The sequence below is a fragment of the Carassius gibelio genome, chromosome B21, assembly GCF_023724105.1.
Source record: "Carassius gibelio isolate Cgi1373 ecotype wild population from Czech Republic chromosome B21, carGib1.2-hapl.c, whole genome shotgun sequence".
NCBI classification, from domain to species: domain Eukaryota; kingdom Metazoa; phylum Chordata; class Actinopteri; order Cypriniformes; family Cyprinidae; genus Carassius; species Carassius gibelio.
Window position 1 is genome coordinate 18,515,772 of NC_068416.1, and position 20,000 is coordinate 18,535,771.

Consider the following 20,000-nt stretch of genomic DNA (forward strand, 5'->3'; position numbering starts at 1 on the left):
GAGCGGCCTGATTAAGATGCAAGTGAAATCCTTTTATGGGCAACGTGGAATTATTCAAGATTCTTTTTAAGTTGCGACCAGTTTCCAAAAGTGAGGTGGATCTTAAAAGTTTAAATGGAATAAAAATAAATAAAGCTTCTGGGATAGATAATATTCCTGCTAAATTTTTTAGGGGCTCTGCTAGAGTGATTGCTCCTTACGTATCATATATCTTAAATTTATCAGTTGAACAAGGAACAATACCAAGGGAGTTTAAAAGTGCTAGAGTTATACCATTATACAAGAAGGCTTGCAAGTTAAATATGGCTAATTACAGGCCTGTTTTGGAAAGAGTTATCGATGACCAAATTGAAAAATATTGCAGCTACAAGTGATGTCTAAATGTTTTTTAGATGAACTCTCTTTACATGCAGGAAAGACTGAGGCCATTCTCTTTGCATCTATAATGAAATTAAATGATGATACCTTTTTGATTAAGATTAATGATATGGAAATGGAGGTTAAAAATGCAGTAGATTATTTGGGCTGTTTAATAGATAATAAATGAACGGGTGATTTTATGGTTAGAAAGGTATTTATAAAAATATGTGGTAAAACTAGGTTTTTAGGGAGGCAAGCTGATTTATTAGATGTTCATTCCTTTTTAACACCATTTCGATTTTGTTCCCTCCTTTTGGTATAGCAGTTGTTCCCAAGTTATGAAAAATAAATTGCAAAAGGCTCAAAACAAATAAGTTCGAATCATTTTAAAAGTGCATTCTCAATCACATTTGCATAGCGAAAGTTTTAAGAAGTTGGGTTTATTGACTGTGGGGAAAAAATAATGTGGTTCCAAGCTATTTAGATAATTAATTTTATATAGTGAGTCAACAGCATTCCTATAAATATAAGGGTAGTGATTTTAATGTTAGTCCATCTAAATTTAAGAGTTTGGTTGGTAAAAATATGTTTTTATATACTAGTGCTATAGTATGGAATAAATGAACAGTTTCAATAAAGGGAATAAAAGATTTTGAGTTTTAAAAGATTGGTAAAAAGATGAAGAATTGATTGATGATTGACGATTGATGAAGAAAATATTTTTTTTTAATTATTTGTTTTTGTTTAATTGGTGAATTTTCTCTACTATGTTGATAAAAATTAGATTTTATAATATGATAATGTGTAGATATTGTTGCTTTGTCTGTTCTGCACATAGCCATAACGTTTATATTAACATCGAAGGCCGCAATGGAAATAAGCCAAGGACTTTATTGTGTTTTTATCCTCAACAATTTTTCTAAAGTGTATGGGATACTTGTATTTTGTTCAGTTTTATAAACTTGTCAAATAAATTTCAATTCAATTCAAAGGTCAGTGCCTGCTTCTACATCACTGCCTGTTTAGCCTCGCCCACCGATTCACGCTTAAATGACGAGAACGGCAAACGTACTTCTACACCGAATTCAAAAGTGATCACTATTGCTTTGTTTGTTGTTACAGATCATTTGATATATATGTTTTTGTTTTTTGTTATGTTTTTGCCTAAAACACATGGCATAGCAGTGGGTGTTTACTTCTGAGTCTAAAACCCATCAAGCTTATTCAAACAGAGTGTTGATTGGGGATGGGGGGTAGATTATTACTTCAAAATTGTGTTTTTCAATGTATAAATCTTGATAACATTATAAGTAGAACTCAAACTGAGGATTTTCATGTCCCCTTTAAAATGACTTTTGTCCTCTAGTATAACTGACCTCTTCAGCCTTGTGGTACTCCGAGATGAGGTTGAATGGGATGGTGTAGAGAGTACTGGACATCACTCCAAACACACTGCACAATGTCAGCGTGGCCACAATGTTTGGAAATAGGCCGATCAGACCGGTTCCCAAGCCAAACATGAAGTAGCCTAGGAAGTACAGTCCCTTCAGGCCAATATATGGAAGGAGAAGCCTCTGCACATCTGGATAGACACATATGGAAACCATTAAAGCAGACTCCAACAATAGCCTTCAACACAGGACAAATGGTGAATCGGATGAATAGCTAAAAGATTAACAGATCAGACGTATTCATAATAGTCATAAAATGTCTTCCCTCTGAAAGTGACACATGACTTGAGGCCCTAATTAGAATGACAGGGTGTTGAATAGGATTGTGATTCTCCCATCAAAGCGAATGACTATGAAAAGGTGTATTATCCAATTTCAAACCGAAACTGACTTGGTAGGGCGATGTATTATCAAACTATAATTGAACAGTCTTTCTTTGGCTGGATGCATTAAGAAAGTGCAGGTTTAATAAAGTCAGGAAGATTGAACAGTTGAGTCATGGTTCAATATTACTCACATGAATAGAGCGCAGAGGAGACGGCGTTGATGCACAGGCCCCAGCAGCCCACTTCAACCCCTCTCTCATACGTCGCATATGAGGTGGAATTGTGTTCAGCATAGGGATTCCCCTTGTACACAATCTGGAGATGAATACACACATCCCAGGGATGTTACATAAGATAAAGCATGTGACAAGGTGATCCATTAGTCAAATGGGGTAAAAACACTAAGTACAGAGCCAGTAAATCTCTCCACAGGTGTCTCTGCTTCCATTATGCTACTCAAGTGAAGTAAAAGAACATCACAAGGCTTTTTCCTTTCAGACACTGCATCTTCTGCTCTGTTGTGATCTTATAGGTTGGTTTTAAGGCTACTGAGAGTTTTAGAAGTCTTAACTCAAATTAGCTTTCAATAAGGTTAACATGCATGCTTAAGTGGTCCTTTTCATTCAAAAGCTCAGGTCATAAGGTTCTTACAGTTCCTTTAATAACCCTCGGCTTTGGAGACATCTTCTTGATTTCATCAAGCCTTTTGTAACTGCTATCACATTGAAAATCTGATCATCTACAGCCTGTCAAGTATGTCTGTTCACTGCATCAATTGTGAAATGGCCAATCACTGCCCTGAACATTTGTTCCACACTGTTTAGGTCAGCAGAACACATTTCTGTACACACTGACCGCCTACAAAGAGACTTACTCATTTATCTCAATTCAGCACTGAACAAACTAGCTGTGAGAGGGGGGAAAAAGATAAAGAAACTGCTATCTTTTAACCACAATTCAGAGATTCTATTGATCTTTTCAGATGCTACTCTTCAGTACTAAACTGAAATCTAATGGCTTGTTAAATGAATAAAGATGAATACGTTTTTAGAGATATGATAGCTTTTCAGAATATAAGAAAATATGTTTTTGTTTTTCTTTCTTTTGTTAAGCTATACTTTTGGCAGTCTGGGTTCTTTCACAATCACAATGGTTACAAAAATGTGTTTAAGTTAGCAGCATCAATAGTTTTTGTTACACTATCATTCTAAAGTTTGGTCATTTATTATGTGACACTGACAACTGGAATAATAAAAAATAATGCTGAAAATTCAGTTTTACATGAAGTACATTGAAATATATCCCAATAGAAAACAGTTCTTTAAAATTGTAATTATATTTTACAATATTACTGGTGTTTTTGATCAGCATTGGCGAGCATAGGAGTGTTTAAAAAAATAAAATAAAAACACATTACGACATCTTTCTGGCAGCAATTACTAAACTAACATGATTTTACGCACAAAAATATATAAAAAGTTAGCCTATAGCAGCTTTACAGTCAGTCATAGTTTAGGGACTTCAACTGAAGGCATTAGTGTGGTGCTGTTACATAAGTGTCAGCATGTGTATTTAATGGCTGTTTTGAGCCCTCTCTTTAAAGATAGGGATGTGCAAACGAAGCACAACCGGCAAATCTAATTCCTCCAACTTCCTCCGTCACCCACCTGCCCCATGAAGTCAGTGAAGAAGAGCATGTTGCACAGGAAGGCCGTCCAGCCTAACAGATGACTCACACACAGACAGCGGTAATGGCTGGGCATGCTAATCATAGCTGACAGCAGAGATTTCAGGGTCATTCTCTTCTGTACCTGAAACAAAGTTATGCACACAGGTTAATACCATCTACTGAAAGGTTCAAAACCTTAATGCGATTACCAATAAATATTTAAGAATACAGCAAAAGTAGATGGTGCATTTAACAAACCAAGCTTATTTGGGTGAGCTATGATATATATAAAACGTAGAGATCCTACAGTTTTCTCTGCACATTATACTGAGATAAGAGAACATACTTTAAAACAGAAATAAACTGATACAATTTGAAGGTTAGTCTAACTATTTCCCTATATGTGCTGATGAAACCCTAATATGGATGTAGATAAGGTCTTGTAATGAATATGGAGATAAAATCCAAGTTTATCACTAAAACTCACCCTCCTGAGGAACAGGAACATTATTTTGCTAATTTTTACTACATAAATGCTCAAATTTAAATATACCATTAAGATACTAGAACAATATATGCATGAAGCACATTGTTATTACTATTGTCATTATGAATTTACTGTTTTACCAAGTATTTATATATGTACATATACATTATACATGCATTTTCATTTTAAATTTACTGGACATTTTTACGGATGCACATAAAAAATGCTTCTCTAGTGCCAAAATTAAATCTGTCAACCTCACATTTCTCGCTTCGCATCTTCGTTTAGCCTGTTGTACTGATTTAGTGTTTAAACACACTCATGCATGAAAAGTAACTGATGTCTCCTGTAATTTGAATACAATTTCCCTCAGGTATTTACTTACTACTCTCTGCGTTTCATTTGAGAGCTTTATCAGCCTTATTAAGCCAGTGTTCTATCCGTCAGCCTGTGAAACAAGCCTCCCGCCGTCACTGTATTAACAAGAACTAAATATTCTGAACCTTTTGTCCAAGAGCAGAGTTTGGTGGAACAGAACTCTTCCTCAGGCCCAGATTGCAGATTTTGTGATGTTTGTCACACAGGATTAGTGAGATTTACAGTTCCCTTATACATTAGTGGCACTACAAATTTGATACAAACATTAAATAAAAGTAAAGTTTGGTCAAAGTTTGTTCAAAGTTACTTTGCTGTTATGCATATAAAACAACACATTTTTAAACCTACTGTATATTCTGATTATATACAGACATTTTATTAGTAACAATAATATCAGCTCACCTGGGTAAATTCATTTTTGTGTGACTGTATATTTCCAATTAATTCTGACAAATTCTTATTAAGGTAAACGCAGTGCCTAACTGCTGTTAAATTGACATTTTCAGCATTAATAAATGGTATATATATACACACACATATATATATATATATATATATACATATATATATATATATATATATATATATATATATATATATAATTTACTAATTCAAATACAAAACAGCAGCATTTTTATAGTGGTCTCAGAATTTTTGACTCATTATATGCTGCTATATTATGTTAAATGGTTTTATGGTAAACCTAGGCCTGATTTATTACTTAATGACTTATTAAAATATATTGAGAACTTTGAGAGCCGTGTACATGTTTCACACTTCATAATTAAGTTACACACAATGACCATAATAAGTAATTATAACGTTACTACAAAGTACTGTTAATATGCCATCATTTGTTGCATTTCTAAAAACCGGGAAAAAAGCTTGTGCTGATTTTCAGTATCAACCAAAAGAGGGATTGTTTCTGTGAAAGGCATGAGTATCCAGCGGCCGCCTAATTACAGCTCAAAAAGGCTGATGCACTAAGGTCTGAAACAGGTCATTAAAATGTGAGGGAAAATTGGGTGCAGACTGAAGCCAAGAATAAAAGCCACATGAAAGGGATTCAAGGTAACACAAACGACCAACCTCGCTGCTAGGCTGCTTGACACTGGGCGTGACTGCATTGGCTTCACTCAGGGCAGAGAACGAGCGCTGCCTCATTTCAGGCAGGGGGGGTGGTTCTTTATGTACCGCGCCGTAGCCGTTATGATGTGGTTCTTCCAGGAGCAGCGAGGCGGCTGAACCGTGATCTGTCCGCAGTGGTTTCTCTGGGATGCTGAAAAGGTGCATGGTGAGAAAAATGCCCCAGGTCAACGATGAGAAAAAATAGATAACTTGGTATTCTGAACCCAGTGCGAAACCAAGCGCAGAGTGACCCCAGTCCATGGCTCCAATCAGGTATCCACATGCTCCACCTAGTCCTGCAAGGAAGCACAGCAGATTGCTTTGAAAAATCAAACTCGAAAATCAAACCCAATCAAAAGTTTCGATGAGTTGTGCTCGGTTTGTAAAAAACAAAAACCTTCCACAACTGTAAGATGAAGCACTAAAAGTACTTTTAACAAGGGTTGTTCTCGTTTTAGGAATGAATAAATATGTATAAGCAACACCAATTGCAACAGTAACCTTTATAATGGAATAATGTGCACGAGGCAATGGAAGCTTATTTACAATGCAATGGAAATATAATTTTACAGATTCTTGAAACCTTTTTCTTGCCATTATATATAAAAACAATGTTTCTGTCACATTAAATTGGGTGGTGTTGGTGCAGTGGATAAGACACATGCCATTGGTGTGAGAGACCCGGGTTCGAATCCACTGCAAGACACCAATATGTCTCTGAGCAAGACACTTAACCCCTAGTTGCTCCAGAGGCGTGCGACCTCTGACATATATAGCAATTGTAAGTCGCTTTGGATAAAAGCGTCAGCTAAATGAAATGAATGAAATATGTTAGGAATGTTGATTTATCTATTATTCACTTCAGCGACTGAATTGAAACCACAGAATGATTTTCTTTCTTCATATATTGATTCAGCAGGAAATCTTTCAGACATCACACACATGTTAAATACAGAAGCCATTGTGTTTTTCTGCTGGAGCTGCTAACAGCAGTTATGGCGTGACAGGGTTTGTCATAACATGGCTGTGCCATTGTTTTTTTGTTTTTTTTTACCTAAACCTCACTTCAGCCTACAAGATGTTGTTTAGGTCTTAGCATGTGAAACAAAAGGGAAAGCCTCACAATAAAGACATTGTAAGTACCTTATTTAAGTAATGTTATCATATATGACAATGCTGGTAAAAGCATGGTCAGATATTACACAACTGTGGACAAGAGATGTATTTTTAACTTTCTTATTGTAAGGACATAGCAACATTTTTTTTTTTTTTAAGATACAATAATGTTCATAGGTTTGGGGTCTGTTATGCTGACAAAGGCTGCATTTATATAATTTAAATATTACAATTTAAAGTTCAAAATTTTAAAAATCCCATTTATTCATTTTATTTTCATCATCATTACTCTGGTCTTCAGGGTCACATGATCCTTCAGAAATCATTTGAATATGCTGGTTTGCTGCTCAAGAAACATTTCATATTATCATCCTCAAGGTTAAAAATGGTTGCACGGTTTAATATGGTTGATTCTTTGATGAATAAAACCTCCAAAAGCATTTACAGTAATTAAATCATGTCTGTATTTATATAACAGTATAATCAATATATACACTAATAAACATAAAAAAAAAAAATCTAAATAGATATTATGATAGATATTGTGAACTTAAGAAGTATCATGTTGCAGTTTGAAGACAGGTGGTTAATATACAGAAAAACAAATACAATTCTTCTTCTTCAAAAAAAAAAACTTCAAGTGATTAATTATAAGGTGGACATTTGCTAATGTTAATGTTACATTGCAGGGTATATTTTCTTCAGTAAAAGTATACCAAAAACAACAAAAAACAACTGTGTATGGAAGGTTATGCACAATTACACACAAACACCCACCCAGCCCTGAGCCCCAGGAGTGATCCAGTCATGTGGCTCTGAAACTCTCAGCTCCAACCCATGATCTCAGCACATGACTGGGCCTGGTTGGATTAGGATACTATGAGTGCACACCGACCCCTTCGGTGTCTGAGCACCAGGAGCAGACAGACACAAAATCACACTTTTTTTTTTTTTACTATAAATGGGTGAGGAAACAACCAATTTCACAAAAGTACTTGAAGTTCAGTCGAAATAAAACACTTGGAAGCTTTCAAAAGTGCCTCTACCAAAAAAAAAAACAAAACACCATTTGTACAAGACAAATGCTGTCAGTCAGCTTCACATTGCTTTCACACCAGCAAAAAAAATGGTTAACACTGCAACATTTAGGCACATCAGTCTGGCTTTATGTCATAATGCACAACATCTCCACAGCAACAGAAGAGTAAGACACAAAGAGGTGTTGATTATGGCATTGTCAAGGTAACTATACAGCTTTTAAGAAATTTCTCAAGTTTTAAAAGCTATTATTTCTTTGCTACATTCAGCTTGTTTGGCAAAGAAATTCACATTCATTCAGTGCATTTAAAAACATCAATAAAGGCATATTTTTTCATCATGTGAAGCAAGGCAAATGTTGCTTCTTACCTGTGAGTAAGGCATGATAATGAAGCCCTCTCTCCTTATCACGATGAGAACACACGTCAAACAAATAGGCTTTAATGGGTCCATCAATGAAGTCCGCCGCAAAGTCAAACATCACCACTCCAAACATGACCACTACGATCGCCCATGTCCTTTTAACATTTCTGTCCTCTAGTACAGCTGGAGGAGAGAAACAACATCATGTTTAGTTTCATCAAAAGCACATTATGCATCAAATGCTAATAAATACTATTGAATATAACTTTTTAGAAATGTCGAAACTTAAGGTCCATTGCTCAGGAGACAAAACTCCTATTTTGTAGTCTTTTGTAATGCATAAATAACTAAATAAACTACTAATTATTAAAAGTGTGACTGTTAAAATTTTTTGCCAAACACCTAATTGTAGTAATGAAAACAGTTGTTTTCTTCAGTATTTTAAATGTGTATGCTTGGTAAATTAACAAGTACTCTTTATTGCAAATACTTACAATTCTATATTTGTAGTATTTAATAGGAACTATGGTAGGAAATAGATAAAGATTCCCATAATGCTGTGAAAAAAAAACTAAACAAAACCAAAAAACATGCAATGTCCAGCTACTATTTTTGACTCACATCTCCTTGCTCATTAAAAAAAGCTATTTGATATAATGTGAAAAATACAGTAGGAGAGAAAAAATTAATTCTTCAACCTAACAATATCTTTAATGGTCAAGGGAGAGCAAATTTAATTTGCTAACCATTTTTAAAAATGCATTGCCAGCTGTAGATTCTTTAACTACCAGCCTAGACACAAGTAACTTGACCGATCCATCATTTATTTAGGCTGCACCTACCTGATGTGACCGCATCTCCATTTAAAAATAAAGTCAGGCCAACTAACATCATAATCCCGAGCAAGAGTATGTATGGTCGCCTTCGGCCCCATGGGGACCTACAGTAGTCGCTTGCCGAGCCGATAACAGGCTGCAGGATAAAACCCAAAACAGGGCTGATGAACCACACCAGGCTGTACAAGCGCTTGGGGAGTCCAACGCTCAGCAACACCGGCGTGACAAAAGCTGCCTCTACGGCATAGCAGAATTCCCTTCCAAACATGGCCATGCTGTGCATGATAAGCCTTCCTCTGGAGCGCTTCGGAGGCTCCACCGCTCCAAACACAGCTGTTTCCATGCAGTCCAAATAGTCCTCTTTCCGCCCCGACTCCACCGGGTATTGCTCCATGGATGCGATCGGGCTGTCCGGTGCGGAGAACCTGCAAGGCTGGTCCTCGGTTAGAAGAGTCATGGTGGTCGGTCTTGAAACTCTTAATTCCTACTGCATAGTTGAGCGATAAAGCTCTAAACTAGTATTTACAACGTCAGCTGAGCAGCGAACAAAAAGAGGAGGTCGTCTGGCTGAGATCAAGAAAGTAAGCCTCGCTTTTTTTTTCTTCTTCTTGTTTTTGTTGCCAAAGGCCGCTGGTGGAGTCGGTTGTAAGCACGTGACAAAGATTATGAGCGGTGGATGTTCTTCTCTTGCTCCTGCTGGGTTACAACAGGTTAGAAGTTCAGAACTAACAATTCGTGGTTAATGTAATGGCACATATCTATCAGATAAAGAGAACAGTAGAGTGTTTGGGGAAACGGAAACGTTAGAAAAAGTTTAATGTAGTCCTAACAATTATCCTTTTGTGGTCTTGCATGGCAGGGTGGCCCATTAGGGGTAAATCAAGTGACGTGCACCATGTGATTCCTCGGCCGACGGCTTCAAGGGGGTTGGAAAGAAAAGGCAATGCATTTAAAGCGGAGTCAAAGCACACAACCCCACGCAATGCTGCCTCTCCATTCACACAACTATCTCCTGCTGCTTTGGTTTACTCAAATCTGTCATGAGACTTTCACTGAGGCTCTTCAAAAAAATCATGTGAGCTTCTTACGGAAACATCATCCACTCTCTCCCTCGGACTTAATCTTCAGAGGTCGAGCTGTGGATCACAGGGAGCCGGTCAGATGTTGTCACATGCATTAAAATACCACATTCCACACATATCTTCTACGTGAATGAGAACTGATTTCAGGCTAGAGTAGTTATGAAATAGCTTTATGCAACTCATTCTTTGGGTTTACTAATAGTATTTGAATTGAGAAAAGAGGATTGAGTATGTTATCAAAAGAAGTATTGTTTGAAGCCAGATACAGTCTTTAAAGTCTCATTTTCATTATTTTGATCACAATCTTCAAGGATAAGAAAATGTGTCTTGATCTCTATGGTCTCTTTTATTAATTTTGAAAATACACTACTGTTTAAAGGCTTGGGCTCGGTAACAGAAATGAATGCTTTCATTGAGAAAAGATGCATTACATTGAAGTCACAGTAAAGACATTTATAATGTTACAAAGCGACAACCTTACTGTCCCCATTTCTTATAACAAACGCAGACCACACAAAAACGGCCACCTGTATCATAATAAAGACCACTACGTTGTTCACCAAGTGTTACACTTTAATACAAGCTATATTATTATGGCAGAAATCTTCACCTTAAGCTGAATCATTAATTGGTTTTATCCTCATACCATTATCTTAGGTCATCAGCACTCCCTAATAATTAGGCAAAGGCAAATATTTCACTCTATTAATTAGTCTATGACTCACACTCAGCTCTTCTTGCTGAAGACACTTATTAGTCAAGTATTTCAATTCACAACCAAAAGTGGTTCACTTTAATCAACTGTAAATAAAATGCCTTCAACCATACCATTTATTCAAAACGGTCTTAAAAGAAGTGAACGTTAAATATCTTTGCTGAAAGAATGATGCAGTTACTGACAAATATAAGGATGTTAAGATTAAGACATAATGTTTGCAATAGGCTTTAATTATGCTGCAATTACAAATTAGTTTAATTTTGGGGGGTGGTGGTATTTTTACTCAAAAGCCCAGGATCATTTAGTCCACTGCAGCACCCAGTGATTCACAAGGGACGGTAATTTTGTTCTGAAATGCCCCCTCACACTCACTCAACAAGACGGAGGAGTTCAAGTGCTCAGATTCCCGCGCTGCATCATTGGCCACAGAGTTTAATGATTCTCCAGTCAGAGTCTGATTTACAGACGCGCTTTGGCTTCGTTACACTCTGCAATACCGGCAGACAAGAGCTGTTCTATTTGTGCTTGCTCGAACCCGTACTCCTTCAGCACAGAGCGAGTGTGCTCTCCGATGAATGGGTCCCGGGAGTGACAGGGCTCCGCAGGGGAGCGGGACAGAACGGGTGCAGGTCGAGGGCTAATTTCCCCCTGAGAGTCCTTGAAGAATGACCCCCGTGCCTGGTTGTGGGGGTGAGAGAGTACCTCATCCAAAGACAGCACAGGGGTGACACAGGCATCTGTCCCGTCAAAGACTCGAATCCACTCCTCCTGTGTCTTGCTGGCAAACACCCGGGTGAATGTTTGCCTTAGCTGCGGCCAATCCGATACACTCATTTGTGCGGGCAGGTCAGCCTCGTATAAGCCCAAACCTATAGGTGTGAGAGAGAATTATATGAGGGAGATAAAAACAAATTAAAAAGAGGAAAAAAATCAATAAAGGAGTATAGAGGACAAAGATCAAAGAGATCATGAAGGACTATGAATCCAGAAGCCATTAGTGCATTACACTGGCCACAGCAGGTGACTTATGAGACATACTTTTATTATGGTTTCAAAGCAAGATTAAGCACTTGGGTCATCAGGGTGTAGGATGAATCCCTATGCACATACAAATGAAGCATCCTGTGGCTCCTTCCTAATCTTTGCATGCCTGTGCAAAATCGACAACTATATAGACAGAACAATGTGACCCTGAGAACCTTGTGGTAAATTGTACTTCAATGTCATTCAGGTTTATTTCAGGTGAATTTAAAGCATCTAGATGTTCAGATGTGCAGTGTGTACAGTGTTCAGAGAAATAAAATTATATTTATATTATATAATTATATAAATATATAATCTAAGAAAATAAAACGCATAAATAAAAGAATATTTAATAGATAAAGAAAAAAAATGCAAAAAAAAGAAAAGGGATGAAAATAATAAAGAACATATGCAAACAATGCAAAAATATTAGAACAGCAATATAAGTATTAACCCCATAAAGGGCAAAAATAGGAGAATAAATAGAATTAAAATGAACAAGAAAATAAAATAGCAAGATGTGAATAGAAAAAAATACAAATCTTAAAATGCAAAAATTAGAACACACACAATATTTTATATGAAAACAATAAGAAAATGAAATGAACAAAATGAGATCAGACATAAAAAGATGCAAAATAATGCAAAAATAAGAGAATATATATATATATATATATAATTAAAAAGAATAAGAAATAAAATGTAAAAAATTTTAAAATAACAAAATTCTAAACAAAAAACAAAAGTTTCTAAGATTTTTTTATTTATTTTAGTATTTGCACATCATTTTTTCCGATCCTGTTTTTTAATATGTATTTTCCACATCAAGATCAACTTTAGTAACCATATTTCAAATTAAGAGTAACCATAATGGATCTTTTTAAACATCTATGGTGACTAATAATATCTTTATGAATGAAAAAAAGAGTGGAACTTCAGGTGTTTGAGTCACTGCCTGTAAACACTTCAGATTTTTCCATTAACAAAAAACTAAATGTCCTCAGACAGCTATTCTGACTGAGACAGCAAACATTCATAGCTATTCACACCATGAGAACGTCCAGTATATTCTGAAGATGACACTACAGGACCATATTAAGAAGAAATATAACACACTGACCTTGAATAAGCTGTTGATAGAACTGAGGCTCAATCGCTCCCACTGCCATGTACTTTCCATCCGACGTACGGTACGTGTCATAGAACGGAGCACCACTATCCAGCAAGTTTTCCCCACGTGGACGATTCCACAGGCCGAGGCTTCGGGACTTCCACATGAAGGAGCCGACATATGCTGCACCTTCAACCTACACATAAATACAAGCATCACTCATTTAACCCATTATTCGCCACAATTCTATCATACTGAATTTTAAGTATAGAGCAGCAGGGTGCTTGCCAATAAGCAGGGCTACATCCTCATCAGGGGCAGCTGGAGTTGTATTTATAAATCACATACATTTACATACTCGAATGCACTGAATAAGATAGAAATATGGTATGGCAGGGGGAGATTTAACCAACTTTGTAATACAAGCACACCACAGTGTAAGGTTTGCAGTAGTTTGATTTCTACATCATGGCACAGCATGACTCAAAAGCAGCCATATCATGAGTAATCAACATGTCTTTGATCTTTTATGCATAATAAAGCTTGATGTCCTATGAAAACAATGTAACCTTCAGATAAAAAGAGCATTTATCTAAACTAATCATCAAAAACGAAGTTAATACTGTACTGAATACATCACATAAATATCAGTCCATGCTTATGAAAAATTGATTACATTTATTTTTAATAAAAGGTCCCTGATCTTTCAGTCTGATTTACAGAGTTTGTGTGGCGTATTTCAGCACTGACTTTATGAACCAGGCACAATGTATTACTGTACAGTTATTGAAGGATGGGGAAAGCAAAAACTATGTTTTACACAATAATAAACAAATAAAGGTTGTGTGAGCAGTGGCAGGGGAAGCAACGCATGCAGTTAATAACATGCAATGGGGACATTTCTCAAAGGGGCAGCAGTTATAAAAATAAAGGCTGTTTACTTCAGAGAAAGGGTGAAAAATTTGAATGTGACCGTCTTGATCAAATAAACTCACTAGCATAAGTAGACTTATGTTAAATATGTATGACATCACATGACCCCTTTAAAGAATGATGGCACTTAGATCTTGAACTGAATCAGTTGATGACAAATTTGGCGTCAAGGCTGAGGTTAAAGGGTCAGAAGCAAGTGTTCCAGAAACGTTTTCACGGATGAAAGGAAATGTTTGTAGGTCAAATCCTCCAGATTGATGCATAAAAATAAATCTACAATGCCTTTCAAAATGAACTTTAATGTGGATATACTTCATATATTTCCCAGTTAAAGCAGCGTTCAAAAAGACAATGACAATCTGGGTTTCTATTTGTGCATGTGATCGGCCTGACCACCAACAAGCCACTCTCCCAGAAGACACCTGTCGCTTGGCATAATTACTGAATATGTTATCATGATATGCCTCAAAAAACTATTTCTTCATACTTCCACTTTTCATATCGTTAAGGAAAAGACCCATGTATCAAAGTGGAATATTTTACTTTAGTTCTATAAATATAATGAGGACGTGTATAATGTTTATTACGGTTAATTTGTCTGGATGTAAATGTGAAGACGACAGTGGTCAAACAATATTTGGGATTTAAACCGACATTGCCCAAAAACAAATGTTGCATAACAATTATGAAATGCTGATAAAACACCCAGGTCATCTCTTCAATTTTCTAAGAAGTATTTAAATTAAAAACCTCATAAAGTTTGCAGGGTATAATACATCCAAATGGGCATGCAAGTGAAACACTATTTGCCTGCCTTGTGGGTTAATAACACTGACGTCGCTAAAAGCGGCTGTCAGTATCAAACGACAGGTTTTATCAGAAAGCGGCAAGGTGACTCTCACGGGAATGTGCTTCAGATATCTTTACTGCCTAACAGGCAAACATCTAATCATCATTACCACAGCTCCTGCCCACACTGACATTAGCTTGGAGCACACACAGCTAAACTCTCCTCTAGCACTGCAGTTCTGCTCCAGGTCTGAACTGCTAATGTGAGAGGTGCTTCAATATTGGATTTTCACATATTACGCTTTATATTTACCACTGTTTATTTCCTTAAGAGCTTAAAGTGGCAGAGATCAAACGGTGTTAGAGTATTACATAACCTCAGTGGAATTGAAGCTCCATTGTCTGGTTGAGGTTTTCTAACACATAAAAATCCACTTAGGGCTGAGTGAAATGTCATATTTAATTAACAAGCAGAATAGCAATTGCTAATCCTTTTTTTTTTTTTTTCAGCAGAGAAAACCTAGTGCATCATGAACAAAACAGGCCATTTAAAGAACTGACCAATGTGTCAGCAAACCTTAAACTGCTTCCACAAAGACCAACAGGGTTAACACACAGATTTAACACAGCAAGTGTGAACTAGACTTGATGTGTGCTGGATGACTCAACACAAAAGGATCACTAGAGCAATTATTAGTATGGAAAGAAAATATTGCAATTGTCAAATGTAATTATACACATCAAATGACATATACAGTGCCTTGCAAAAGTATTCATACCCTTTCTTTTTTTCTTTTCTTCACATTCTATTATTTTGCAGCCTTCTGTTAAACAGCTTTAAATTACTTTTTTTTCACACCAATCTACACTTCACACCATTATGAAAAATGCACAAAACAGGTATGTAACAAATTTATTAGAACTAAAAAAAAAAAACAGAAATAATTCCTTTAAATAATTTTTTGGACACTTGAAATTTATCTCAGGAGCATTCATATCGCTTGTAGATGTTATTACACTTCAAACTGAGTTAACCTGTGACAAATTCAATTGAATGGGGAAAAAAAAAATCTGCTGCATTGAAGGTTGACAGAAGCATGTAGCCAACATTATCCAGAACAGAAGAAATATGGAACAACCAGGACTCTTCCTAGAGCTGGCCTCCTGGCCAAACTGAGCAACGGATTGAGCAGCGCCTTAGACTAGAGACACCTTAAGAACTCCTAGATTGTGAGAAACAACATTCTCTGATCTGATGAACCTCAATCCCAAGAATCATGTATGGAGGAAACCAGGCACAGATCATCACAAAGTGTGCTGCCTCATGCTGTGGGGCTGTTTTCAGCAGCAGGGACTGAGGAACTCGTCAGAGTAGAAGGACAGCTCAACACAGCAAAATATAGAGATATCCTTAATGAAAATCTTGTTCAGTGCATTCAGAACTTCAGACTTTCCAACCTGGACAATGACCCTATGCACACAGCAAGAGTGACTTATAGACAACTCTGTCAAAGTCCTTGAGTGGCCCAGCCAGAGCCTGAGCTCGAAGTTGAACCCAATCAAACATTTCTGGAGAAACGTGTCTGCCAGCCCCCATTCAAACTGACAGAGCTTGAGAGATGAAGAGGTGAGGAGAAGAGTGGCAGATATTTGCCAAAAGCAAATGTGCAAAACTTGTCGCATCGTACCCCAAAAAACATGAAGCTTTAAAGATGCTTCAACTATGTACTGAGTTAAGGGTATGAATACTTAAGCAATGTATTTAATTTAGTGTTTTATTTTTAATAAATTTGCACAGATCTGTTTTGTGCTTTCTCGTTATGGTGTACAGTGTGTAGACTGAATTAACATAAAGCAGCAACATAAAATGTGAAAAAAATGAAGTGGTATAAATACTTTCACAAGGCACTGTGTTTAATAAATATGACAATACTCCTTTATTATTACTTAGCTTGTTAAGTCACTATGCAAAGTCTTCAGAGTGATGCCAACTATAAATCAATGTATAAAACTATTAAAATTAGCCTTATACTGTAATCATTACAAGCACAAGCTGTGATTGCTACCTAGCATTGCATGTTTGTTTGCATCTGCTAAACTGAATATACGAATATATGACTTTAAACACATAACATGTATGTGTTGTATTATAGCTGTATATTAGTACCATAAGGACATTACTCTGATACACTCACTGCCTAATAACAGAATACTTCCTAACTGAAAAAACTGAAACTTTTCTGGAAAGCTGAGTGTTATGTCAATTAACTTGAATTAAGTTTTCCTTTTTATTTATTTTCCCTTTTATGTTAACTTTATATTGAAGCTACTTCATTCGATTCTCTTGCTGATCTCCAGTAGATGTAGACTTTAGAGACTCTCAACATGGAAGTGCTCCAAGAACACAATATGAGCTCTTGAGCAAACACTTTCCTTTAGAAAATGTCAGATGCTTATAACAGAAGCATGCCATTTTTACAAATGTCAATACCAGTAGGCAATATGAGAGTGTTTATAATCAACCACTGTGACGATTTGTTTATATATAATTAAAACATTTTAATAATGGTTAAAACTATAGGAGAAGACCAATGAAGCATGAGAATCTCAGCGAGCTGTAAAATGGTATGAATATTTCAATTTCTAATGCTTGAGAGATCTACTCCCCTAAAGTTTTTATACTTTATTAATTAGCAAGCATTAATGATGAGCTTTGCGACTAAATAATTCATAGTTTCAACCACAGGTCCAAATTCAAAGTAGGTTCAAAGTGAATAACAGTACGTTGATATGGAGGAACATTTAGGCTCTCAAGGACCCAATGGAGAATAGGCTTGAACACAATATTTGCAATTCCTTACTAAATGGGTCATCCTTACTTGGAAAATAACAACTCTAACAGTACTCACATGTAGCGATGTTGCTGAAAACAGATAGTGCCAACCAGGGGCGCTGCTGAGGATTTTGGGCCCCATGAAAAGAATCTTGACAGGGCCCCCAACACAGCTGAGTTAATATTATTAATTTACATAAAATCATGCTCTTTTATGGTATTTTGAATATCATTCTTATATATTTAAGTCAATCAGATAATTGAACTCCATCCCATATCCACACCTGTAATTTGTCCTCTGTAATACTGCACTACTTCAGTAGTGTATAATGTATTTACTGTGCATAGCTGTACATGTGTCATATAGTGTATTCACATATATTTATATTTGTATGAATATTTGTACTGTACACTGGCAATGACAATAAAGTTAATCTAATCTAACCTAATATCTTTAACATGATGGTTGAAATGTAACGGAAACACTGAAGTGCGTTTGAGAAAATTGAGTTCCCTTATCATGCACTTTAAACACTAGAACGGCCACCAGCAGTCATTTTAACCGCAACATTTAAACTTATGTTAATTATCTTTAACACTAGTTTAAGAAATTTGCATTGTCAATAACTTTGTCTAAATAAATCACAAAGCCTTGCTGCTCCCTGACTTTTCCTAAAACTACACGAATATTCATTAAAAGTAGTTTAAATATTTATTGTGTGAATAAAAACAGAAATATAATCATTTCTACCTATAACGTCCACAGGCAGTCATTTTGCGCTGTTTAAATTGAGTTTTGCCGATGGTCTGGATCAGACAATGTGAAAGTATTATGTGAAGATGGTTGGCAGAGATTAATCATGCTGTATTTAACAATATAGGGGACAGTGTAGTAATACAACTCCACATCATCTTCAAGAGATGCACTGAATCCTCACAAACAGCTGATAGTTCGAGTTCATGAAGTTAGACTGCTTGCAAGACAGGTGCAACAGCGTGGACCGCAGCAGGGTGCTGAAAGTGGGCGCCGCCTCGTACAAAAGATGCCGACACCGGATGCATGTGAGGCAAGGCCGTGCACCCTCTGCACCCTGCTCTATCGAAATGTGCCAACTTATCGAAAAATGCTACAGTAGAGACCTAGGGCCTCGTGTACAAAGCGTGCGTACGCACAGAAAAGTGCCGTAGACTACGATCTTTGTCACGGGCGGTCCACTAACAATTTAGGCCTAATAACAAACCCACCTTTAATTGTGAAATATTGGGTAACATGCTGTCGACCCTTTGCCTCTTTCACTTCTCTTATTTTTTTCTCTTTCCGTTTTTGACTTCCAGATTTTTGAGGCATTTTCACATTCTCTGTCAAGTTGAATCTGCCGGTGCTATTGTGTTGCCTTGGTTACTGGATACAATTTGGGCGGACTGAACCATTTTATGATAATCGAGAGGGGGAGAGGGGCCCACGGACGTTTGTGTTTCCTAAACAAATACATTATTGACACCAGGAAACAGCAAATAGAATAAATTATAGTTAATAATTTTTACTATCAAATATTTTTTTTTAGCACCACAATTTTATTGGGGGCTTCTCTGGGCCACCTCTTAGTCATGGGCCCCGAGAATCGTCATCGTTTACCCCCCTTTACAGCGCCCCGGGTGCCAATATAAGCAACTTGAAAGGAAAACCAAGCAATTATTGTAAAATCCAGATTGCAGAATTGTATCGAGATAAACCAGGCTTGTAATTGCCCCATTCCATGCAGTGGCTGGTCAAAACAACAAGAGGAAAAGGATTTTTAGCACGGTGGGAGGAAAAACAATTCATGACACTCAGTATGATATAAATTTGATTGTATGGATTGAAAGTAAGCCAGCACAAATGCTTCTTTTTCCAGTCACTCAATTGGCTTCAGCTAACCAGCCGACGAAAAACAATCACATTCAAAAGAGTCTGTTCAGAGTTTCAGATTTGTTCTACGGTTAACTCAAAGAGAAGTTAATAACAATTTGTCAGTCGGAACCTGTTTTAAGATGAGGTGCTGTATCTCACCATGCTGGCATCAATGATCTGGCCTTGTCCTGACCTGCTTCTTTCCAGGAGAGCCAACACAATCCCAAAGGCACACATGAGACCACCTCCAGCAAAGTCTGCCACCAAATTCAATGGAGCGTAGGGTTTCTCCGAGCTACGGCCCAGCATGGACAGCAACCCTATTAAAAACAGGGACATCCTGAGAACTGACGAATAGCTAAATATTTACTGTAATAGTTATTTTTAAATCACAGTTAAAGGTCAGCTAAAAATATCAGCAATTAAGCCACACAAGTGTTTCTATCCTCTTGGCTTTTAAACTGGTTT

At 36.7% G+C, this 20,000-nt stretch overlaps 2 protein-coding genes across 4 annotated transcripts in view; both read right to left on the minus strand.

Annotated features, from left to right (window-relative positions):
* Positions 1-10,498, minus strand: part of slc45a2 (solute carrier family 45 member 2) — an 11,954-nt gene extending 1,456 nt beyond the window's left edge. The window contains exons 1-6 of the mRNA XM_052588991.1: positions 9,159-10,498; positions 8,323-8,499; positions 5,761-6,095; positions 3,805-3,948; positions 2,329-2,452; positions 1,737-1,942 (exon numbers count right to left, since the gene is read on the minus strand). Coding sequence (XP_052444951.1) covers positions 1,737-1,942; positions 2,329-2,452; positions 3,805-3,948; positions 5,761-6,095; positions 8,323-8,499; positions 9,159-9,609 — 1,437 coding nt within the window. The 5' untranslated portion in view covers positions 9,610-10,498. The remainder of the gene's footprint in view (positions 1-1,736; positions 1,943-2,328; positions 2,453-3,804; positions 3,949-5,760; positions 6,096-8,322; positions 8,500-9,158) is intronic.
* Positions 10,499-10,557: 59 nt separating this feature from the next.
* Positions 10,558-20,000, minus strand: part of LOC127986673 (alpha-methylacyl-CoA racemase-like) — a 12,371-nt gene continuing 2,928 nt past the window's right edge. For all 3 annotated transcript variants that reach the window (XM_052589004.1, XM_052589003.1, XM_052589005.1), the window contains exons 4-6: positions 19,692-19,852; positions 13,096-13,282; positions 10,558-11,821 (exon numbers count right to left, since the gene is read on the minus strand). In XM_052589004.1, coding sequence (XP_052444964.1) covers positions 11,412-11,821; positions 13,096-13,282; positions 19,692-19,852 — 758 coding nt within the window. In that variant the 3' untranslated portion in view covers positions 10,558-11,411. The remainder of the gene's footprint in view (positions 11,822-13,095; positions 13,283-19,691; positions 19,853-20,000) is intronic.